Below are 26,245 nucleotides of genomic sequence, written 5' to 3'. Positions count from 1 at the left end.
TAGGGGGCACATAAGAGGCAACCACACATTGATGTTTCTCTCTCTTTCTACCTCTCTTCCCCTTCCTAAAAATAAATAAATGAAGTCTTTAAAAAATAGATTTAATATCATTTTACCTTACAATTATAATATAAAAACATTGAACTCATAACTATGAGATACATATGAAACTATAGTGGTTTTATATTTCTTATGAAACTTCTTCCTATATCAGCTTTCTATAATTATGTCATCATTTTCTCACCCTTAGCTCATCAATTATTTCCAACTATGCTAAAAATAATGACATAAGAAAATGAAAGTATGATGAAATCATTCAGAGCGGTGGTGTCCAATGGAACAAAATTTAAAGCAAATTTTCTTTTTTTTTTATTTTAATCATTGTTCAAGTACAGTTTTCTCCCCCCTACTCCCATTCCAGCCCACCCACATATGCCTGCACATTTCACTTAATAGGTAACAGCATATTTTGCACCTGAGCAAAGGAAAAGACCAGTTTCTTTTTATGGATGGAAATTCTCATTCATTTTCTTGTTTTTATACAGATCTTATTGAAATAGTAACCATTCTTTGCTGATTTAATTGTTAGAAGAACAGATTGTATGAGTCAGGCTTTATTTAATTCTAAGTAAGAGTAATGTATCTGTACTAACAGAAAGAACTATGCACAAAACAGAAAAGAAGACAATAGCTGAACATATATTTTCTTTATGTAATATTGACACAATTACATTAAAAATCATCTGTTTTAGAAAATGAATAACACAAGAGACAGATTAGAATTTTTTTCCAGAAGGAGTGTTCTGAGAATGCATTTAATATCATGGCATTAAGATACCAGTATGCATAAATAAAAACCTCAATTTCAAGTCCATGTTTGCGTATGTTGTACAGTATATTTCAATAAGTTCTAAACTAACCACCTTATTTTTTTCAACTCTTTTTAATTCCCTCCACTTGCATCTGTGGACATTGCCATATCACACATGTTGCTCCTTGCACCTAGGTAGATTCATAATCTACTATCTCTGAAAACAACCATTGAGATGCTTAGATGTTTATAAAGACTGTACCAAATTTGTTCTAATTTTAATGTGGACTGTTGCTAAATGTCCCCTCTCCACTCTCCACTCCTCATTTCATCTCTGGGGAATGTTCTGCATCACTAAAGTAACATTCAGCATTATCATCAGTTAGTTTTAACTAACTTCACATACTTAAATGATGGAATGTATGCTAGATTTTAGGGAAAATAATTTAAATAGATCTGATTTCTGCCTTCTAGCCACTTACATATTAAACCATGATAGAATGAGTTGCTATTTTTAATTGGCCAGCAAGTTTAACATTTTTCACACAAAACTTTCTAAAAAATTAGGCAACTCAGTTGCCTTCCTCCATAAAGTTTGCTAAATAATGCATGCTGAAATATGATGAACTAAAAATGCCCAGGAAGTGTATAATAGTTCCATTTTAGACTCCCAAGAAAATGAAAATGACTTTAGCAGCTGACAACTGGCATCTGACAGCTAAGCTGAAATATTTTCAAAAAACATAAACAATTCTCTAGAATCTAAACAGTAATCAGATGAAGCCATTCTGTGAATATGGAATGGAGTAAGATAAAGGCACGTCTACTGCATGATCAGGTCTGAAACAAGACAGAAACCAAGACATTCAGCAACCACAAAAATTAGCATACTAACCATTGCATTTTTATAACAGCCAAAGGAGTTCTGCTTTAATATTTTTGCTTTCTAGGTAAAAGTTGCCAACATATCCATTACTAGATTGCCCCCCAGTTTGACCTCATCCAATCCCAGAACTGTTTTTAGAATATTCAGGACAAGTCTTTCCTAACTCTTGTCATAAAGCCACTCCTAACTCTTACCCATACTCAGAGATTGCCTGGTTTGACTTCTCTTTCATCATAAAACACCAAATAAACCTAACTTGTCTAGGCTACTAGCGGATGGCCAATGGTCTTTGGCTGGCAATCTTCAACATTCCTCATGACTCAACTTTCATTAGTTTTATGTCAAAGACTACAGTTAAATTAGTAACCAAATATCATTTTTAAACAGTTTTACTTGCCTTTATATGTAAGGAAAATAAGTTTAAATTACAATGCTGATGATCTGGCTTCTCTCAGCATGTCAAATTACACTTTTACATATTTTGAAAGACATTGATGAAGTAAGAAAAAATAGAAAAGGGAAGATTCTATAGACATGTTTTTCTTGCCCAGATTCATATGTTGAAACCTAATCTCCAATGTTACAATAAAGAGTGGGGCCTTGGAAGGTCGTGCTTGAGCTTAGTGTCCTTATAAAAGAGAGCCCAGAAAGCTATTTTAGCCCCCTTCACCTGCGTGTACAGAGAGAAGACCATCCGAGACCCAGGAGGCAGGTCCTCACCAGACACCAAATGTGCCTGAATCTTGATGTTAGAACTCTAGCATCCAGAACTGTGAGAAATAAAGTTCTATTGTTTATAAGCCACCTGGTCAGGTATTTTTGTTATAGAAGTCTAAGTTAACCAAGAGGGCAATAGACATATTAAATTTTGTTTAATGCCAAAAACTTGACTTAAGTTGCTTAGTTTGCTATTCACAGAAATTAATTCTCTAGGTTACATTCAAATTCTAATCAGTTTCAATCATTGTTTCAAGGTCTTACTGCAAATAAGTTTTGAAATTTGGAGCTAGTCTCAGTTTCAGCTATAAAATATGCTTCTTTCTGCATCTGCTTCAATAAGAACAGAAAATTAATAAAACTAACGTAATATAATTGTAAGTATATAAAATTATAACAATTTTAATGATAAACTGAGAGTAATTAAATCACAATGAACAATGAAAAGTTATAAGTATGATAATTTCTCAACTAAAAAAAAAATTTAAAGCCTAGTTCCCTTGGTATTTCAAACTTTTTTCATAATTTCCTCTTGAATTTTCCCATAGTCCACTCCACCCTGATTTCACTGATGCTTTTGGTGTTCCTAGAACACTAGGGCATGCTCTTATCTCATGGTCTTTATACTTGCTCTTCCTTCTCTTTTCGTATGTGTATATATAATGTTACACATATAAGATATACCCCAAAAAACTCCATCCATTGTTAATATGATAAGAATGGTTTATGTAGCATCAATGTAACCTATCAGTCATGGAGAGTAGACTGGAATGTGCATGCATGAACAATGACATCTTCACTGTACTGGTCAGTGAGGAAAGTAGACACTGTTGAGTGAGCATGTGTACTGTGTGATCATTGCATTCAAAATGACTGAGCAAATAGAGCAACTAATCTGCATCAAATTTTGTGTTAAACTTGAACATTCTTCAGCAGAAATTATTTGGATGATTCAGAAGTCTGCAGGTATGGGCAACTGGTGATTGGCAGCTTTACCACAACAATGCATCTCCCATGCATCACATCTTGAGCAGAGTTTTTGGTGATACATCAAATCATCCAGGTGATTCGACCCCTTACAGCCCAGATTTGGTGCCCTTCGATTCCTGACTTTTCCCAAAACTAAAGTCACCTTTGAAAGGGAAGAGATTTCAATCATTGATGAGATTCAGGAAAATAAAATGGGCATCTGATGGTGACTAAAACTGTGTGAGGTCCCAAGGTGCCTGCTTTGAAGAGGACTAAGGTGTCTTTGTCATTCTATGTACAGTGTTTGTTGTATCTTTTATCTTCTTCAATAAATGTCTCTATTTATCATATCACTTTGGTTGGATAGCTTCTCAACAGGCCTCCATATATATATAATACATAGCACACACACGTGTGCGCACATACACACACTAATTTCCCTTGATCCCCATTCCCACCTCTCCAATTGTACTCTTTATCATTAATGTTGTTTCATTTTTCCCCATAAAACTTAGTTTGTGTACTTATGTTGTATTAGTTCATGTTGTATTTATTTATTTTGTTTTTCTGCCATTCCTGCACAGGACAGGTGCTGTAACAGAAAAGGAGTTTGTTGCTGTTGATTTTGACACTTGAAGTGGCAGTGATTTTGACACTTGAAGACCATCTTGATTTGTTTTGTTGTTCTTTTTTGGTCACTTACATAACCCCAGTGCCCAATACAATACCTGTTACATAGTAGGCACTCAATAAGTTCTTGTTCAATAAATAAGTGAAAGCAAATACAAGGCATATTCAAAGATGGGTCCTTACATTTAAACTTTTAGGATTTAATGTAAGTTTACATCTTACTTAAATTCTAAACTCAATCTAGAACTTTAATAAATAACAAAAGCAAACAACAAATTTCCAATATTTTAAAAAATCAAATAATCCAATTCAGAAATATAACATCCTGTGTTCTGCTCTTTTTCTTTTCTGTTTTATCTTATATATTTCAATTCATTCACTTTCATTTTGATAAATATTTATAGATCTCCTATACCTAGGACCTTGCTAACTACTGAAAACATTATGAAGACAAGTCCACAATTTGCTAGTCATGTGAACTTGGTCAAGTGACTCAACCTTTATATTTGGTGTCTTCATCTGTCAATTATGACTAAACAGAGTAACTACATATCAGCTTCTAATGCTGATGCTCTAACAGATAACATGAGATGAGATAATGCCAATGAAGCATTTAGCACTGCACCAGGCCTACTGGAGTCATCTAATTAATATTGTTCTTATTGCTTCCAAATAATATGATATTGATGAAGATAACACACTTGATATGCCCTTGCATTCATACAAACTTAGTATATTTTATAGAGAAGATAATAAAAACAGTCTAATAAAAGCACAGATAGAAAGCCATATTTGCATGTAACAGAGTTTCTTTCATTCAGTAAAGCTCACCAATGACCTTTTCAGATTCCCCAACTCTCTGCTTGTCTCAAAATTACCACTCTTCCTCCCCCAACCCAGATGTGCACCCAAACATCAAGCCACTATTTGAAAGGTAATTAGGAGCTTTAACCTGTTGATGCCTCCTTTTCCTTCCTTCTGTGTAATGATACTCAGCCAAGGACTACTTCCTTTGAACTTGATTAATACTATTGAGAGTCATTTTACTTTATTTGGCTGTAGATTTTGCTGCACATTTTCTGTAACTTTGAAATGATTTTAAACATAGATGAGGAGATTTGCTCATTTACTTACAGTGTATTTCTAGCACCTGCATGGCCACTTGAGGAGTAGCATTGAGGGATTCATGGTCGACTCTGCAGATTACTGCCACTCCATCATCGCTCCTGTCCACTCGAAAGTCCAGAGTGCTGCTGACAGTGAAAGTCTTGCGATTTGCATCCTCCTCTTTTAAATATTTTACATCTGAAAATAAAATACAAATTAAAATTTTCTGTGATATTCTCTTACAAAATGTAACAGATTCTATGTGGAGAAAGGGGAACCCTTGTGCATTGTTGGTGGGAATGCAAACTGGTGCAGCCACTGTGAAAAGCAGTATGGAGACATCTTAAAAATTAAAAATGTATCTGCCTTTTGACACAGTGATCCCACTTCTGGTAATATGTCCAAAAGAACCCAAAACACTAATTCAAAAGAACATAAGCACCCCTATGTTCATTGCAGCATTATTTATAATTGCCAAGACATGTAAGCAGACTAAGTGTCCATCAGTAGATGAGTGGATAAAACAGCCATAGGATATTTACACAATGGGATACTATTTGGCCATAACAAAGGAGAAAACTTTACCCTTTGCAACAATATGGATGGACCTGGGGAACATTATACTAATTGAAATAAGTCAGTCAGAGAAAGACAATTGCCATATAATTTCACTCGTATGTGGAACCTAATGAACAAACTGAACCAGCTAGAAAAATAGGGACAGAGTCATAGATGGAGACCAGGATGACAGCTGGTGGGAGGTTAGGGAAAGGAGGGATTAAACAAAAAGGAGAAAGGACTCATGGACATGGACAACAGTGTGGTGATTACTGGGGGCAGGGAGGTATAAGGGGACTAAATGATAAGGAAAAAATATAACAAAGATTAAACTAAAAAACTCTTATTGGAAACAACTTTTCCCCTTTATCAATTTTTGAAAGAAAATATTTGTTAGTTTAATATTTATCCAATATGAATTTAAGAAAATAAAAATACACTATAAAACAAAATTTAAAAGTTAAATATAGAAAGAATAGAATGGGACACCGTACTTTTAGTCCTTAGGACAAATATTTCTTATACTCCCCTGGAAAAATCAGACCATTTTACAATATTAATCCCTCTTCTTTAGATTTCAGTTTTATTAAAGGATAATCTTAATTCTCTGAGCCACAAGCACATTTGGGAAGAGCATTTTCACAACTACTTGGTTATGCCTAAAAGACTGTACAGGGTAGTACATGAACTAAGACTTTACCATGAACAATGTGAAGTGGACATAATTGCTAAAAAATACCTAAGATGAGAGAAAGTTGCCATCTTTGGTAAAGAAAATAAGGTAGACAGTCACCTAAATATTTTGAGTATTTTGAGTATTTAAATATATATTTTTGAGTATTTAAATATATATTTGTGTGAAATTTCCATTGAGGTAATTGTTCTTCACTTGACAAATTAATTTCAACACAGATAGAATACTTGCCTTAAGATGTGAATTCAGTCATGAGTATTTAAACTTACTGTGCACAATTCAGCTTATGGTTAAATACTGCACTTAGGAATTATTTGTTCTCTATGGGAAAGAGGTTTAATAATATTTTCATTTAATTCAAAACTTCTCAAGTCTCAAGTAGCTGATAGGAAGAGGGCAATTTTAATTAATTAGAAATCAAAACCATCGACTTATGTTAAGATATCATTATAATAGGAGCTTAAATATAGTTGTGGGAAAATACCATTCTGTTTTCTTACACTGACATTTTAAATGAACAATGATAATCTTAGGAAAAAAGTTATTTCACAAAACCTGCATTAAATATTTCCATTTACTCTCTGCCAAATAATTTATTTTAAACATTTATATTGATAACAAATTAATGTAAATTCAGCTTCTCCATTTGTGTGCTCTATGCAGAATTTTACTTTAAAAATATTGTTGATTGTGATGCTTATAATGGGCAAACAGTTGCATGGTCCATTGCATTTTACTTATTGCAAAGGGGTATGGTTTTATCTTACTAATTTTAAAAATAAAATAAGATAAATATTAATAAAAGATAAAACTAGGTATATTTTTATGTCTTGTTCTTAAAAATATGTTTATTATTATGTTTATAGTTAGAAAAAACACCTAATTAATATTTTACCACAAAAAGAAGTTTTATGTAATTTAGGCAGTTTTACAGAGTAAGAACGATCTCTAACATTTGAATAGGTAGGAAGGGTATAAAATCTTAATTCTATCTTTTAACTATAAATCAGTCATACAAGGCATAGGGTTTTCAATAAACATATACCTTACAAAATATCTCATGAAATATATCATAAAATATCTCATGAAATAACCAAAGTTATTTCTGAGGGTGAAAATAATTTTCATCTTCAGTTTAAAAATTTTAAATTAAAAGGATGAAATGATGTCTTTCAGTTAAAATAAATCAGAATAGCCCTGGCTGGTGTGGCTCAGTGGATTGAGCATGAGCCTGTGAACCAAACGTTGCCGGTTCCGTTCCCGGTCAGGGCACATGCCTGGGTTGTGCACCAAGTCTCCAATGCGGGGGCACATGAGAGGCAATCACACATTGGTGTTTCTTTCCCTTTCCTTCCCTTCTCTCTAAAACTAAATAAACAAAATCTTAAAAAAATACATCAGAATAGTATAATTTAGAGTTCTCCAAATTAAAAATATATATGAAGCTCTTTAATTTTATAGTGCATTATAGATTTGTATAAAATGTTGCCTTGTTTTTACATTTTATAGTCTTTCCTATAAGTGTATATCCAATGTTTTCTTGTTCATAGCTCTAAGGGTTGGCAACATAAGAAAATTTAGATCTTTAGGTAAACTACTTTTATAAGTATGCTATACCACATCTAAAATATTGCTGCTATGTTTAATATAATAGCAGCTGCATTTTAAGAACACACACATCTGCTTCCTTTAGCTGTTTTACTTTCCTGTACAAAAGCATCATTTAACATAATATTAATTGGACACATAAATTTTGATAGTAATTGTATAAACATAAGATTTTAATACCATTCAAATAAAATAAAGTATAATTTGTTGTTTTAATATTAGCTTATGTTACAGCTTATCAGGTTACTAGAAGATATTAAATGAATGGGAAATGCACCAAAAAGAGCCAATCATAATATTTCCCCATATTTTATGCTGACCACATCCTCCCCAAACAGACAAAAAAAATAATAATTAAAGTTTACCTCTATTTTTATTTTCTACCTTTATAAAATAACTGATGCATTACACAATTACAGGTCAATAGAAATTTTCTTTAGGTTGCATAGTTAATTTGTTGATTGCCTGTGTGCTTTCGTTTCATGTTCTGTCTTGTTTTAAAGAGTTCCTTTTTTTATCCTTTGTAATGTCACTACCAGACACTGTGACTGAAAACACTATTTCTAAAACTGGAATGTGCTTTTTCATCACTTTGGATCTTAGTAAAATGCAGATTCTGACCAAATATGTTGTGAGGTAGACCTGAAAAGTGCCCTGCTGTCCGACAGACTACAGTTTTAGGAACAAGGGGATAGTGGATGCGTAGACACCAGAGATATAACCAAAGGTAAAGGGGGAATATTGGAATATTGAGACTCATTCTGCACCTTTCTTCTCTCCTTTTCTTTTTCTTTCTCTCTTTCTCTCTCTCTCTCCCCCCATCTCCCTCTCCCTTCCTTTCTTCATTACTTCCTTCTCTCTCTCCCCTCTTTTCTTAAACTTCCATTGTACCTTTACTGTTTTAAAACATATATTTTTATATTTTTTACATTTTTCAAACTAAACATGTCACACATTATATAATGCTTTGGTGCAATGTCTACAATTTGATGGCATATGATAAACAGAGAAATTTGTAGGCCTACTTTGTTTTATAATCTTTGTAGCCACCTCTCTATCTCCATCCCCCCTCCGCCAAAAAAAAAAAAAAAAAGAAAGATTTTGGGCATTACTTGTTCCTCAATAATCAGAATACTGGTTGTTTTGGTGGGTGGCAGCTGGGAATTATCTCATTATATTATTGAATTCACCTTGTAATTAATAGACATTTTTAATAATAAAAAAAGTTTTTAAACATCCGCCTAGGAAAACCTTTTAGATATACTTCTCAACATAATTTATTTTCCTAAACATTTCTTAATGAAGTCTCAAAAATACAAGTTTTTATATTATGCATATTTATGAAACTCAGATTGTAAAATAACAACTTGCTTCTATTTGGGATTTTAAGTTGTTTATCTCATCAAGAACTACAATGGAAAAAAATGGCAAATGTGTGAGTTAGACTGCTGGACCCCTGCCCACCTCCCTGCCCACCTCCCTGCCCACCACCACCACCACCAATCAGCAAGTTTAAAAGTCCTGAGTCAGGTAAGTCAAGGAAGAAAGCAATGGTCATCTGGACTTTTTACATCCAAATCTTCTCATAAAATGTCAGACCTCAGGAGCTACCTCTCCATATACATACAGCTATAATAGCTATTCTGATACATTAGCTTCCTTCATTTTGAGATTTTGATGCCATTTAAGTAGACCTAAAAAGAGACATTCTCATTTTTTGAGAAACAATAATATTTTATCATAATTGTGTAAGGGAGGCAGTTTTTCTATTTTATTTTCCATTTTGTTATTGTTGTTCAAGTACAGTTGTCTGCCTATTCTCCCATCCTCTCCCCCCACCCCAGCCATCTCCACCTCCCTCCCCTGATTCCACCCACCTTGGTTTTGTCCACATGTCTTTTATAGTTGTTCCTGAAAACCTTTCTCCCTTTCCTCGCATTATCCCCTCCTATCTCCCCTCTGGTTACGGTCCCGTTGTTCTTAATTTAAATGTCTCTAGTTATATTTTGCTTGCTCATTTGTTTTGTTGATTAGGTTCCACTTATAGGTGAGATCATATGGTATTTGCCTTTCAACATATAGCTTATTTCAATTAGCATAATGCTCTACAGGTCCATCCATGCTGTCACAAAGGGTAGGAACTCCTTTCTTTATCTCTGCTGCATAGTATTCCATCATGTAAATATACCCTAGTTTTTTGATGCACTCATTTGCTGATGGGCACTTAGGTTGTTTCCAGCACTTGGCTATTGTAAATTGTGCTGCTATGAACATTGGGGTGCATAGGTTCCTTGGATTGATGTTTCAGGGTTCTTCAGATATAATCCCAGTAGTCGAATTCCTGGGTCAAAAGGCAGTTCCATTTTTAGTTTTCTAAGGAAATTCCATACTGTTTTCCATCATGGTTGCACCAGTCTGCATTCCCATCAACAATGTGCTCGGGTTCCCTTTTATACACATTCTCTCCCATAATTCTTGTTTGTTGCTTTGTTTATGATGGTCATTCTCACTGGTGTGAAGTGGTATCTCATTGTGGTTTTAATTTGCTTCTCTCTGATGACTACTGATGTTGAGCATCTTTTCATATGTCTCTCAGAAATCAAAGGCATTTTTGTATAACAACAATAAAATATCAGAAACAGAAAGCAGGGAAAAAATCTCATTTGATATAGCAACAAGAAAATAAAATTTCTAGGAATAAATGTAACCAAGGAGGTAAAAGCCCTGTACTCAGAAAACTATAAAACACTGTAGAAAGAAATTAAGGAAGACACAAACAAATGCAAGCATATACCATGTTAATGGATTGGAAGTATTACCATCATCAAAATGTCTATACTACCCAAAGCAATTTATAGATTCAGTGTAATACCTATTAAAGTACCAGTGGCATATTTCACAGACATAGAAAAAACACTTCAAAAATTTATATGGAACCATAAATGACCCTGGATAGCTACAGCAATTTTGAGAAAGAAGAACAAAGTAGAAGAGATTGCAATACCTGATATCAAACTGTATTACAAGGCCACTGTAATCAAAACAGTTTGGTACTGGCATAAGAACAGACACATAGATCGATGGTACATAATAGAGAGCCCAGAAGTAAACCCAAGTCTTCTATGGTCAACTAATATTTGACAAAGCGGGCAGAGCATAAAACGGAGTAAAAATAGCCTCTTCAACAAATGGTGTTGGAAGAGCTGGACAAATACATGTAAAAAAAATGAAACTTGATCACCAACTTACACCATACACAAAAATAAATTCAAGGTGGATAAAAGACTTAAATATAAGTCATGACACCATTAAAGTTCTTCAGCAGAACTCAGGCAGGAAAATCTCAGATATTCCATGCAGCAATATTTTCACCAATATGTCCCCTAGAACAAAGGGCATAAAGGAAAGAATAAACAAACAGGATCTCATCAAAATAAAAAGAAAAGTTCTGTGTGGCTAAAGAAAACAACATTAAAATGGATCAAAAAAACTATGGTACATTTATACAATGGAATTCTCTGCAGCAGAAAGAAAGAAGGAGCTCCTACCCTTTGCAACAGCGTGGATGGGGCTTGAAAGCATTATGCTAAGTGAAATAAGCCAGGCAGTGAAAGACAAATACCATATGATCTCTCACCTTTAATGGGAACCTAAACAACAAAACAAAGACACAAGCAAAAAAAAGTAGAAGACATTGAAATAGAGGGCAGGCTGACAGCAACCAGAGGGGAGAGAAAAGGAATTTTTAGGGGAGAATGGGAAGGGTTTATAGGAACAAATTTAAAGGACACATGGACAAAAACTAGGGGAGGGTGGTAATGGGAGGGATGAGTGGGCAAGCTGGTATGGGAGAAAAAGGCAGAAAACTGTATTTGAACAATGATTAAAATAAAATAAAGAATTAAAAAATATGGGATTCTTATACAATACAATTAACAATAAAAACTATTGTCCTTTAAAAAAAATGAAAAGAGAACCAATTGTATGGTAAAACATATTTTCCAAAGATATCTCAGACAAGGGTTTGATCTCCAAAATATATAAAGAACTCACATAACTCCACTCTAGGAAGACAAAAAAACCCAATTAAAAAATGGGCAAAGGACTTGAATAGACAGTTCTCCAAGGAGGACATACAAAGGGACATTCTCATTTTTATAAAGGGAAATCCTGCCCTGAATCCTATCACAGCCCTCTGAATCAAACACGTACCTAAAATGAGCGAGTTTCCTTTTAATCCACTGAAAGACCTATAGGCCACACTAGGAACAATGCCAGGCTGAACACACATTTTCTGCCTTGTTTGCAGTACATTACTGAACATGCCATTTATTCTCATTATCTGGAGATGTCTTTCGGAAATAATTTAGGATACTATGTGACTTCTCCTGGCCCATTAGGGGCTTCCATTCTCTGACTATCCACCACCATCACTGCAAGGTCTCAGTATACATCCCAAATACTGATGTTTATCTAAAACTTGAATCTTATTGTTATTTTCATAGTCAGAGTTTGTAAAAGTGTTTCTTGATGGATCAGAGATAATTTTAGTAGAAGAATTCAAGATATTTATTCTGAATCCATACCACTGTTATTAATGGTATGTTAATGATTTGACACCCTTGTTAGTAAGCTGTCTGTATGTAATTGTGAGCATTATATTAGATAACTTGTCTTTCTTGTCAAAAAGTTAGGGTGACCAAATCAGAAAACTGGATATGTTGTCTAACTATTGTTTCAAAAAGTTTTATAGATCAATCATTCTAAAACAAAATACATCATTTTTAGAAGATAGCCAACACCCCTGATGTTTTTTAAAAATTGCCATAACATAACTATATCTGGTTAAATCATTTACTCAGAGATGCATATTTTAAAACCAGTTGATCTTAGATGAAAAAAATCAGTGTATTTTTCTTTAAATTTAGTGTTGAAATGTGTTTTACAAAGCATTTTTCTTTACTAGTCAAGGTAAGAATTTTATTTTATATCAGCTTTAAACTTTCTTCAGACCAAAAATATTGAGGGCAAATCTTACACAGTACGGTAGAAATTTAAAGTTTGATAAACACAATCACTTTTTCACTGGTGAAGACTGCAAAACAAAGTCTCGCGGCAAATCTCATCATTGCCCATGAGCACTCCTTCATACCACTGCGAAGGGGTAGATTTTTATAAATCCTTCTCATAATACTTTGCTTCTTTATAGAGTGACATTTGTAACCTTGGTTTTTCAAGCTATGGCTCCACCAACAACAGGCAATGAAAAAAAAAAAAACATTTCACCTGGCAAAAGGGTTTTACTGAAACTCAGTTTCTTGTTAGTAAATTTGAAAAGCTCAGATGAGCAAAATAACATTTATGGAGGGCTGATGAATGGGATGCACTCCATTCAGGGGTGTCCAACCTTTTGATGTCTCTGGTCCACACTGGAAGAAGGAGAGTTGTCTTGGGCCACATGTTAAATACACAAACACTAACAAAAACCGACAAGCAAAAAAAAAAAAGGTTTCAAGTAAATTTACAGTTTTGTGTGGGGCCCTATTTGTAGCCATCCTGGGCCATGTGCAGCCTGTAGGCCTTGGGTTGGACACCCCTGGAAACCGCCTTCAATTAATTTAGACAAGTGGAATGCTATATTTTTTATCAACTTTCTTTTAAGTATTTTCCCACAGGCCTACGTTGAGAAGTACTATAAAAAACACTGTATAAATGTTGCTGTATACAGCCTTAAGCCAACTCAATTCAGCACATGAACACTTATGTAAAACATATGGACTCAGAGAGGAACTCTCTCTTCTGACTGTCAGTACCAACATATATTAGACCTCTTTTGTATGACTGTCTGTGGACATGATAATTAACTGATCTTGTTTCTCTCTTTGAAATGACTAAAATTACAAATAAGAACTTATGATCCATTATTGGCAAATATAAAAGGCTTTATACAAAATTTTGCTCACTAATTTTACTTTAGTTTTTATCTTACTTTTCTATACTAATCTGGCTGTTGTTCTATATTTGATAACATTGCCTCTATACTAATCAGGGATTGTTGTATTTACCCAAATCCTTCTAGAACAAAATGAATTGTAAGACTTACTTTCCATCAAAAACACTGGATCTGTTCAAATTTCTGCTTGATGGCTCAGGAACCACATTTAAATATCTATTAAGATTTAATATTTTAGAACACTAATAAAAATGTTGCTCAGTCCAAGAGAACAGTTGGTATAGAGTAATTTTTCTTTGAAAATTATTGAGGTAAAACATTAGGTCACTTTCACCCAAATGATGGATTAAGTCTATATTGAATTCTCCTTAGTTTTCTGTGACTTAGAAGAATACTAACATCTGGAATATCCAGTCCAGGAGAAATCCAATAAAGAAGAGAGTCACTGACTTTAAAAATTATTAAGGTATCATCCGAGACCATTTTAACTCAAGTGATTCATTCACTCTGTATATAAAATCCTTGAGCTCTTACCATGTGTTTTACATCATACTAGATTCTGTATAAAAGTTAAATGAGGGAAAAAGATCTGAGTCTAGGAAGTGAGACGGATATGTTGATATATTATCTAGATATTTAAAAAAGACTACTGGTACGTTAAAAATACCAAAGAGGATAATAATTTAAGTATTAAATTGTACACTAAGAGTTAAGTATCAGGTCTCCTCTCTGACTTTCACCCCATCAGATATCTCTTTAGAAAGGAGCATGGGAGATACACTAGAAGAACAATGGTCACTCAAAAAATTAATTAATAATTGCAACAGTCCAAGAAAGGGATTAGCTTGTCCTCAAGAAAATCTTCTTTATTTTACTATGACTTTCTTGGAATAATCAGAAGCAATATGAATATTACTTGTTATCTCTGTGTTACTAATAAGCTAAAAAAGCAGAATGTCAGTTTCAACAAGGTTTTTCTTTTACTGTTGCACACAGATGATTCATGACATGTAACGGTATATCCTGCATGACTTGTGGAATTTATCTTGGACAGTTTCAGCTTAGTATACACTTTACAAATTATTCATAAATTTGAAAATTCAGAAAGAGGTATGGAAGGGAATAAATAGCAGTCTTTTTTGGTACATAGAGAGGTACTATATATATATATATATATATATATATATATATATATATGTCACATAAGGCATACACACACAAATATTTAAGGTATTTATATATATGTGTATATATAAGGTATTTATATGGTACATATATATTCTTTGGTTCAAGAAGACAGAGTCTACCTGTACTCCCCCGGCATCCTGCTTTCAAAACAGGAGTAATTGTACTTCAGAAGAAGCAGGCCATGCCCCCAGCTCAGGAGGGGCATCATAAAGATTTTGCCCAGAGGAAGAGGCAGGCCATAATGAGAGGGTTCTGAAACTCTCTCTAGAGTAACTGACTATTTGGAACAGAATGTGGAGAAGCTCAAGCCCAAGGCCTTCTTGAAGTCTATGAAGATTTGATAGTAGGTGAGTAAAAAGATAGTGGTAGGTCCATGAGAGCAATAGGGTAATCCAGAGCCCAGCTAGTTTATGAGAGAAAAGCAGAGAAACAGCTAGAAAGAGCCTTACTGCAGTCAAAGAAAAGCTCTAAAACTGGAATCAAAAAGAAAAAAATCTCTAAGAAACCATTCTCAATTTTATTGGATCAGTTTTGAAAGAATTTCTGCACAGGGTATTGTTGAAAACAATAGAGAAATCACCTGACAAGTAGTGGAGGGGAACAGCTATGCATTATACCAGCAGAGCTAGATAGCTTAACAGAGACATCAGGGAAAGAGACAGTCAAAGAGAGCTCTTCAAAAACCATTCTCATTCCCAGAGTGGTTATCCACATGTGCAAGGCTGTGCCCTTTGATTAACATCACAGGCTTTGCAGTACAGTGAATATAGTCCATCTAAATCATCAAACAAATACATAAGCAAACAACAATAAGCTGTAGGGTGAGAGCAGCATCCATAATTGTTCAATATATTATCTAAGTGTCCTGCTTTCAACAAATTTGTAACATGACAAGGAAAAGGACAGTGTGACTCCTACATAGTAAAAAAAAAAAAAAAAAGCAAACATTAGAAACTGCTGGTAAGAAGGCCCAAAAGATGAACTTAACAGATACTTCAAATACTTCAAATAATTCATTTTAAATACATTCAGACAACTAAAGCAAACCACCATATTTGAAGAGGTAAAACAAAATAATTGTGAACATCAATAAAAAAGGTGAAATTATAAAACAAACCAAATAAAGTCCTGGAGTTGAAAAATGCAGTAAGTGAAATAGAAAATTTAGTTGAGGACTCAATAGTAGTTATGAACCAAAAAAATTTACAGATTAGTACAGACAAGTAATCTGAAGAAAAGAAGAAAAAAAAAGAAAAATTAACAAGGGACTCCCTTAAATACAAGGGCACTTGTGCTATGAAAACCAGAAGAAAAGAAGTAGAAAAATGTAGAAAGAAGAGAAAAGAGTAGAAAAATTTTAATGAAAATGCTGATCTAAATCTACTTAATTTGATGAAAAACATTAATCTACACAACCTAAAGGCTCAATGCATTCTAAAAAGTTTAAATACAAAAAAAGATCTAGAGCCATATATACCATAACAAAAAGTAAAAAGACAAAGAAAAAAATCAACCTTGAAAGCAGAAAAATGACTTTCACAAAGGAACTCCAAAATATTTAATTAACTTACTTTCTATCAGAAGCTGAGACCAGAAAACAAAATGTGAAACGGTAGATTGAAATCAATAACATTATGTGTCAATCCATTAGAAAGATGTAACAATTACAAACATATGAACATCTAAAATAGAGCACCCAAAGAACATAAAGCAAAAAAATAAAATAAAATAAAATGACCTACTAGTACCTTTCCTAGGTATATATCCAACATAAATAAAAGCATACTTCTACATAAAAACTTGCTTCTAAATTTTCATAGCAGACTTTTTCATAATAGCCAAAAAGTATAAAAACCCAAATTCCTATCAACTGATCAATGGGTAAATAACATATAGCATATGCATACAATGGAATATTAAGTGAAAATATTTAATGAAAAAAAACAAAGTACTCGTATAATACAGATGAACCTTAACATATTATGCTGAGAAACTAGTCACAATATGGTAGAATTTCATTTATATAAAATGTTTACAATAGGCAAATTTATAGGCATAGGAAATAGATTAATGGTTCCTAGAGATGGTGAGAGGAGGTTGGGGGAAAATAGAGAGTGATTACTAGTAGGGATGGCATTTCTTTAGGGTTATGTAAATGTAAAACTGATTGTGGTGAGAATTATGTAACTGAAATTACTGAAAACCAATGAATTGCAAATTTTAGCTAAATTGATGGTATATTATCTCTCAATAAAGCTGTAATATAAAAGATAAATAGAAGTGGCTAATCCCCTGAATTATTGAATGAAGAGAAATTTCACATTGATCACTCTCTGGGAAGATGAAGATTATATGTATGACCACTTGCAAGAAGCAGAGTATTTAGTATTCCAGCTACTAAATAAAAGAGAGAATGCATTTACTACTTTATTAACCAACATTAATATACACCACTAGAGAATAATCTCAGTAAAATAATCTATCTAGAATTTCCCATTATCAATAGAAATAGAAGAAAGGTTACCCATGCACTTAGATACTGCTATACTAAGATGTCAATCAGGCCATAATATTGTGAAAAACTATTGGAATCCAATGACTTTTCTTGATCAAATAAATTAAAGGATCATTTTTAGAAATATCTAATTCATAAATTTTATAAAATAACCTCCTGAGTCCAAAGAATATTATTAAACAAAGTTGATTGGAACAAGATTTTCTCTCCCCAGATTCCACAAAAAAACATTAAAAACTGGATTTCTGTGAAAAATCTAAAGCTAAAGAATGGGAAAGACTTCTTTCATAGTGCATGAAGAAATCATAAAGGATCCTTAGGAAATAACCTGAGGAGAACTTGAGCAGCAATTGAATCCCTCCTTTAGTAGATGAGAGCTCAAAAGCTAGCAGCTTTCGATATTTATCTTATTATAATCTTAAGATTGCTTATAGACTGATGAGCCCTGGATTATTGTGGTATGTACCTTTTAATAATTAAATAAAAAACAAAGTTAAAAAACTTTTCTTGATAGAATGCTTATTCTTGACAATAAGTGACATCCATTAAATAATTATATTTTTCTTAGCTCATTACACACATGCTAGAACTTTTCTTTCCATTCCCACAATGTATAAGAACCCATAACAGCACTGAAATTCTGTAGCTGAATAAACAATTTCTAACTTTAAAACTAGTAAAATTGTTCATCTAAAATATTCTGTTAAAGTGAGTAGAGACACATTTCACTCTTGGTTTCATTCACCCTTTAAAATTTATTATCTCACCTCAAAACCAGCAAGCAAACCAAATTAAGTATTGCCATTGAAATAAAAGTATTATTCTTCTACATTTCAAAAACAAAGACAGAACCATCTTCTGCTGCAAGCCTAGATGGAGTAATAGAGACAGATTTACCTCTCACCTAAAAACAAAAATTTTCAAGATATTGAACATCATACCAATGGACAGTGATCCCTGAGAGGTGGAAAATGAATGAAGTGAATGCTAAAATGTGTTCCCGCTTAATGTGTTGAGAGATTTTCAAGTTGTGGACCATGTAGGAAAAAACTCACGTAGAAACCGACAGCTGGCCTGAGGTAAGGAGAAGAAGCTGGGTGTGTGGGAGGGTCAATGCAGCTCAACTTTGCTATGGCACTATATCAAAAGGAGCTGGCTGCACAAATTCAAGACTCACATATCTTCAGTGTCCCTTCCAGGATTCAGAAAAGTAAGTACTAACCAGTGCATCTGAGAGAGAAAGCTGAGGCTGGGACAATAACCACCTAAAAGGATTAGAGGAAATAGTACATGATGTACACACATATTGGTAATAGTGCTTGTTCCAAACAACCTGACTGGTGTACTGAGCATTCAGAAGGATTTCACCTCAGTATTAAGAAAAATATTCTTAGAATAAATACTGTTCCGGTCTCACATTAAGAAATTTAAAAGGAACTCTGAAAGGACTAAATTTTTTCTAAGTAACTTAACCAGAACAAAGCTTAAGAATGCTTATAGAAATATGAGAATATTCAGCACCTAAAAGGTAAAATTCACAATGTTTAGGTCTAATTAAAAATCTACTATGCATTCAAAGAAGGAAAATGCTATCTATAATGAGATCAATCAGTCTATCAAAACTAACCTAGAAATAATGCAACTGAGAGAAATAAAAGGGCATAAAAATATAAAAGAATTCAAAACATATTCAAAAGCTAAAATTATAAAGCTTATGGAAATCTTAGTGATCTTGAGTTAGGCAAAAATATCTTACATATAATACCAAAATATGGCTCGTAAACATAAAATAATAATAATAATAAACTTAACCCAAAGGTCTATTAAATGGATAAATAAATGATGGTATAGATTTATACAATAAAATGCCAATCAGTAATAAATAGGAAGTACCTTATACATGCAGCAACATGGATGAATCTCAAAATAGTTGGGCCAAGAGTTATAAATCAGAATAATAAGAATACATACTATGTGATAATACTTACATAAAATTTTAAAAATATAAATGAACTATAATGACATAAAGCAAAACAGTGCTTGTTTGGGAATGAAGAGGGAGGTAGGAATGGGGAAAGAGATTCTGGAAGAATGTGACCAACCTTTTGTACATAAACATTCTGATCATTTTCTTGATTATGGTGATGGTTTCATCACTATATATACTTATAAAAATATATCAAACTGAGCACTTCAAATATGTTTAGATTGTTTTTGTCTATTTTATCTTAATAAAGCTGTTTTTCAATAAAAAATTTTAAAAATTTTCTCAAAGGTTTTTGGTGATTATTTGCCTTTATAAATCATTTATACCAACATGCAATGATTGTTTTATCTCTTTCCATAAGATGCCATAGTGTGACAGTCTGGAGAGTCTTGGGGTAATATACTTAGAGCATACAGAAAACTTCAAGTGTTTTATATATATATATATATATATATATATATATATATATATATACACATAGATATTATTAATGCTATTTCTTTTTTATATATAATACAGTGCCTAGCACAGTCCATATTTAAATGAAAAGAACACTTTCAGAGAAGAAAAAATATTGATGCATGGTGTATACTGTAAGTTTAAATACTAATACTATGGTTTCTCTCCAAATTGTATAAATCTTCTGCCTTTTAAATACTAACACCAATACTTTCAGTTAAATCTTGTTGTACTTGATATAGGAACTTTAAACTCAGTGGACCCAAATCTTTCTTTTTCATTTTCTTTTATGTTAGTGTCAAATAATTCAAAATCTCGTATTACAAGTTAATATTTTACTAAATTAAAATTTTATATAGCCTATATTAAGTCTTAGGCCAAAATTAGATTTTCAATACTAAATACAGTATTTAAATCAAAGGTATAATCTACCATTTCTTAAAGTAGACTCTGTGGAGTTCAATAGAAACATGTATGAAACAAAAATAACAGCAAAAATGTAAATGAATAAAGCAGAATATTTTCTTCAAGGTACTCACATTTGGAATATAAACCTATAAACAGATCTAACAGTAATGGTAATAAATATATGGACTGGCTAAAGATTTTATGTTTTAAAAAAGCAAACATTAGTCCTACTTTGTGGGAGAGGTGAACGTTTAACAGTTCAGTAATAAAAGTAGGCACTCAATAAATATGTCTTAAATGAATAATACCTCTTAAATAATGAATGGAATTTATCCTATGGGTTTGGCTAAAAATAGGTAGTAGAGCATTCCAAAGAAAGGGACTTCGTGTATCTATGTGGAGTAGAAGCTTGTGACTTGTTGAAGTAACTATGAAACATTCTGTGTGATAGAGACATGAAAAATAAACAGGAGTGCAGGGGCCAAATAGTCATGTAAGATCTTTATCTAGATAAGCTGTTTAGAATTTATTCTGTAGCTAATGGTAAGACTTTGTTTTTCTCCAGTTACCTTTAAATAGTAGAATGAAGCAATCACAATTTTCATCTAACTCTGTTTTTTCTACCCCTTCACCTCAAGGGTGAGGGCTGGTTGCCAGTAAAAGCCAAGCATATGGTCAGAGGATTAGAACTTTTAGTGCCACAACTGACTTCCCAGGAAAGGAAAAGGACTTGAAGTTGAATCAATGACCCACGGTCAATTTTAGTAAGTCATGACTATGAAATGAGGCCTCAGATAACCACAAAACAACAGCTTGAGGATCTTTCTCAGAGAGCTCCCACACTAGGGAACCGAAATTATTGTTGGTGTGGGAAAGCCTCCATACACACATGATGGGTTTTGGTCCAGGAACGCTTTCCACAAGCCCTGCACCTAGAAGGACATATGCAAGGTGCAAGAATTCACTTCCTGTAGCTTCCTCAAAGAAAGAAATCAGTTAGTCCAAAGAAATCAGATTTTAAACTTATTCTGCAGGTTAGGGCTTTCCATCAGAAGTGCTTAAGCAGAAAGAGTAAGCTAAACATAAGTATGAAACAATAAATGACATGCAAGAAGACATAGGTACTAAACTTATGGACCCTGGTCTAAGAGATGTAATAAATTTGACCCCAAAGGCAAGAGAAGTAAAGGCAAAAATAAATGAATGGGATTATATCAAAGTAAAAAGTTTTCCCATGGAAAAAGAAACTGCAAACAAAACTAAAAGGCAACCAACCGAATAGCAGTAGATACTTGCAAGCAACAGCTCTGACAAGGGGTTAATATCAAAAATACATAAAGTACTCATGTAATTCAACACCATACAAACAAACAATCCAGACAAAAAATGGCAGAGGATCTGAATAGAGGCCTTTCCTAAGAAGACATATAAATGGCCTACATATATAGCAAAAGATGCTCAATTTCATTAGCTATTAGGGAAATGCAAATCCTAACTACAATGAGATACAACTCACACATGTTGGAATTGTATTATCAAGACAAGTGACTACAGATATTGTCACTTGGAGAGGTTGTGGGGAAAAAGTAACCCTCATTCACTGATGGTGGGAAAGTAAACTGGTGCAGCTGTTAGGTAGAAGTTAGGAATGAGCTTCCAGAGGGGAAATAAAGCAGGGCCCTTGCCATTACAACAAAGAACCTAAAAAAGAGGCTAGAAATGAAAGGGAGACATGTCTCACCAATTAACTCAGCAGTACTGAGCTGGGCTTGATAAGATTGCCAAGTGTTCTGAATATCATGAGCAAAGATAGAGCAGGAGGAGGAGAGTCCTCGAGACTTTGTGCTGGGACAAGAAGCCTCTGCAATAATTTCACTAACTAGATAGAAAGCCTTTACTAATAAAGAAAGCAAGCCTTTTTATTAATCCCAAGGTGTAGACAGGGGAAAAGGAGAGGTACCCCGAAGCTAGCTAAGGTATATAGCCCCTGAACCCGAATAGTCAGTGCACTTGGATTAGCTGAGTGCCTGCTTAATCCAACTGCCTGTTTATAGCATTTTTGCTCATGTGTTTCATAAATAAACTTTCATTCTCATTTCTATTAAATGTGTTTGCTCTCACTTGAATTTGTCTCCTGTGAGCAATGCAAGAATCTAGGAACAAGTTCCGGTATGGGGTGGGGGTCCCTGACTCGGGTCTCTCCTGGGTAACACAATCACTGTGGAAAATAGTATGGAGGTTCCTCAAAAAACTAAGAATAGAGCTACCATATGACCCAGCAACTCCTTTTCTGGGTATATAACCCCCGAACTTGAAAGCACTTATTCACAAAAATATACACATACATATGTTCATTGCAGCACTATTTACAGTGGCCAAGACGTGGAAACAAGTGAAGTGTCCTTCAATAGATGATTGAATAAAGAAGATGTGGTATATATATGCAACAGAATACTACTCAGCCATAAGAAAAGATGACGTACTGCCATTTGTGAGAGCATGAATGGACCTTAAGAATATCATACTAAGTGAAATAAGTCAGTCAGAAAAAGCTAAGAACCATATGATCTCACTCATATGTGGAGTATAAAATTCAAACTTATACACACAGACAACAGTATAGTGTTTGTCAGAGGGAAAGGGGTGAAGAATTGTGAAGAGTTAAAAGGATCAAGTATTTGGTGGTGGAAGATGATTTGACTCTGGGTGGTGAGCAGATAATGCAATATACAGAGCGTGTATCATAGAAGTGTACATCTGAAACCAATATAACCTTATTAACCACTGTCACCTCACAAACTTAATAAGAAAAGATAAAGTTCCTTGATCAGATTCTTGTCATAGTAAGTTAAATCTGGAAGTACTGTAGGGGTTTCATTTAGGAAAGAGCTACACAGGTCCAGGCAAGCCTAATCAAACATATCCTGAAAGCAGATTTGAATGGCAGAATATAAAATGAAGTTACATTATAACCTGAAAGTTTAACTCTGCATAGCAAGATATCTAACTTTTGTCTTAGGGACTTTTATTTCTCTAAATTTTATCCAATAAAATGAATGTATTAGAAGATCTGAAATAAAGGTTCTGATTAGAGATAAATTGCAGGTAAATCTGATTTGGGGAATGATATATACAGAAAGAGTAATTAAAACAAAAAAATTAAATAACTGTATGGATTATAAACCATGGTAGTATAGGCAATCTTATTTGTCAGGCTGTATGCCTATTAGTAAGAATCATTTTAAATCTGAGGTAAGATAATAGAATCATAAATTAAAATAATCACAATGGTTTGTATAAACCTCTCTCCTAGAAGGTCGCTTTGAGAATATGACATTACTATGCACAGAGGGAATATTTTCCACAATCATCATAAACAATTCTTATACTTAGGTTTTAATATACATATGATATCAAGTTCAAGATACCTGTATGTGGGGTACAAAATACCACTACTAACCTTACCTGTCATCTCCCCTGTAAACTTATGTCCACCTTAAGAGAAGGTATGTGTGAATATTATGTAGCAGAAAGAAAGATGGAACTCCTACCCTTCTCAACAGCATGAAGGGAACTGGAGAGCATTATACTAAATGAAATAAGCCAGGTGGTGAAAGACAAACACCATATGATCTCACCTATAAGTGGAACCTAACCAACAAAACAAACAAGCAAGCAAAATATAACCAGAGACATTGAAATAAAAAACAAACTGACAGTGACCAGAAGGGAGGAGGGAGGGGGATAATGGAGGAAAAGAGGGGAGGGGCCATCAAGGAACATGTATAAAGGACTCATGGACAAAACCAAAGAAAGGAAGGATTGAGGGTGGGAGGCAGGGATGGGTAGGGTGGGGGGACATGGTGGAGTGAAATGGAGACAACTGTACTTGAACAACAATAAAAAATAAATATTGAAAATGAATGTATGTGTATTTAAATACACACGTCTATATGTCTACAGGTATACATCATTTTATTGTGCTTTGCTTTATTGTGCTTCACAGGTCTTGCGGTTTCTATAAATTTAGGGTTTGTGGCAACCCTGCGTGGAGCAAGTCTATCCACACAATTTTTCCAGCACCATTCACTCAATTTGTGTCTCTGTGTCACATTTTGGTAATTCTTAAAATAGTTTGAACTTCTTCGTTATTATTATATTTGTCATGGTGATCTGTGATCAGTGATTTCCAATGTTGCTATTATCATTAGGGTGCCACAAACTGCACCCACATAACATGAAAAACTTAATAAATAAATTGCAGTTTGTGTTCTGACTGCTCCAACAACCAGCCACTCCTCCTTCTCTCTTTCTCTCCTTGAGCATCCTTATTCCATGAGACACAGCAATACTGAAATGAGGCCAGTTAATAATACTGCAATAGCCTCTAAATGCACAAGTAAAAGGAAGTGTTGTATAACTCTCACTTCTCAAAAGCTAGAAATAACTAAGCTTAATATGAAATGCAAGTCAAAAGCTAAGATGGCCCAAAAAGCTAGGCTTACTGCATCAAAGAGTTAGCTAAGTTGTGAATGCAAAGGAAAAGTTCTTGAGGAAATTAAAAAGCTATTCCAGTGTACACATGAATGATAAAAAACCGAAACAGCTTTATTGATGATATGGAGAAAGGTTTAGTGGTCTGGATAAAAGATCAAACCAGCCACAACATTTCCTTAAGTTAAAGTCTAATCCAGAACAAGACCCTAACTCTCTTCAATTCTATGAAGGCTGAGACAGGTGATGAAATTGAAGAAGAAAAGCTTGATGCAAGCAAGGGTTGGCTCATGAGGTTTGAGGAAATAACCCATATCCATTACATAAAAGTGAAAGTTAAAGCAGCAAGTGCTGATATAGAAGTTGAGGCAAGTTATCGAGAGGATCTAGCTAAGATCATCAATGAAGGTGGCTACACTAAATAATAGATTTTCAATGTTGACAAAATAGCCTCATATTGGAAGATTTTTATAGATAGAAAGAAGTCAATGTCTTCTTCAATGCTTCAAAGGACTTGATGACTCTCTTGTTAGGGGCTAATGCAGCTGTTGACTTTAGGTTGAAGCCAATGCTCATTTATCATTTTAAAAATCCTAGGCCCTTAAGAATTATGCTAAATCTACTGTCTGTGCTCTATAAATTGAATAACAAAGTCTGGATGACAGCACATCTGTTTATGATATGGTTTATTAAATATATTGAGCCCACTGTTAAGACATACTGCTCAGAAAAAAAAAATCCTAAAAAATATGGCTGCTTATTGACAATGCACCTGGTCACCCAAAAACTTTGATGGATATATATGAAATTCATGTTGTTTTCATAACTGCCAACTGAACAATAAGGTATTACAACCCATGGACCAAAGAATAATTTTAATTTTCAATTCTTATTTAAAAAATATATTTTGTAGAGCTATAGCTGCCATAGATATTGATTCCTCTGAAGGGTCTTGGAAAACTCAATCAAAAAGCTTCTGGAAAATATTCACCATTCTAGATACTATTAAGAACATTTATGATTCATAGGAAGAGGTCAAAATATCAATATTAACAATAATTTGGAAGTTGATTACGGCCCTCATGGGTTCAAGACTTCAGTGGAGGAAGTAACTGTGGATGTAGTGCAAATAGCAAGAGAGGCAGAATCAAAGTGAAACCTGAAGATGGGACTGAATTGCTGCAATCTCCTGAAAAATACCTCAATGGTTGGGAAGTTGCTTTTTATGGATGAGCAAAGAAAGTGTTTTCCTGAAATGGGA

General features: G+C 33.7%; 1 protein-coding gene across 3 annotated transcripts in view; it reads right to left on the bottom strand.

The window, feature by feature from the left end:
• The window catches only part of CADM2 (cell adhesion molecule 2), a 1,092,572-nt gene that overhangs the window by 152,658 nt on the left and 913,669 nt on the right, over positions 1-26,245 (bottom strand). For all 3 annotated transcript variants that reach the window (XM_028504686.2, XM_036017949.1, XM_036017950.1), the window contains one exon: positions 5,148-5,318. In XM_028504686.2, the coding sequence (XP_028360487.1) occupies positions 5,148-5,318 (171 nt within the window). The remainder of the gene's footprint in view (positions 1-5,147; positions 5,319-26,245) is intronic.

The sequence above is a fragment of the Phyllostomus discolor genome, chromosome 2, assembly GCF_004126475.2.
Source record: "Phyllostomus discolor isolate MPI-MPIP mPhyDis1 chromosome 2, mPhyDis1.pri.v3, whole genome shotgun sequence".
Classification (NCBI taxonomy): Eukaryota; Metazoa; Chordata; class Mammalia; order Chiroptera; family Phyllostomidae; genus Phyllostomus; species Phyllostomus discolor.
This window is presented reverse-complemented; position numbering and strand designations above follow the sequence as displayed.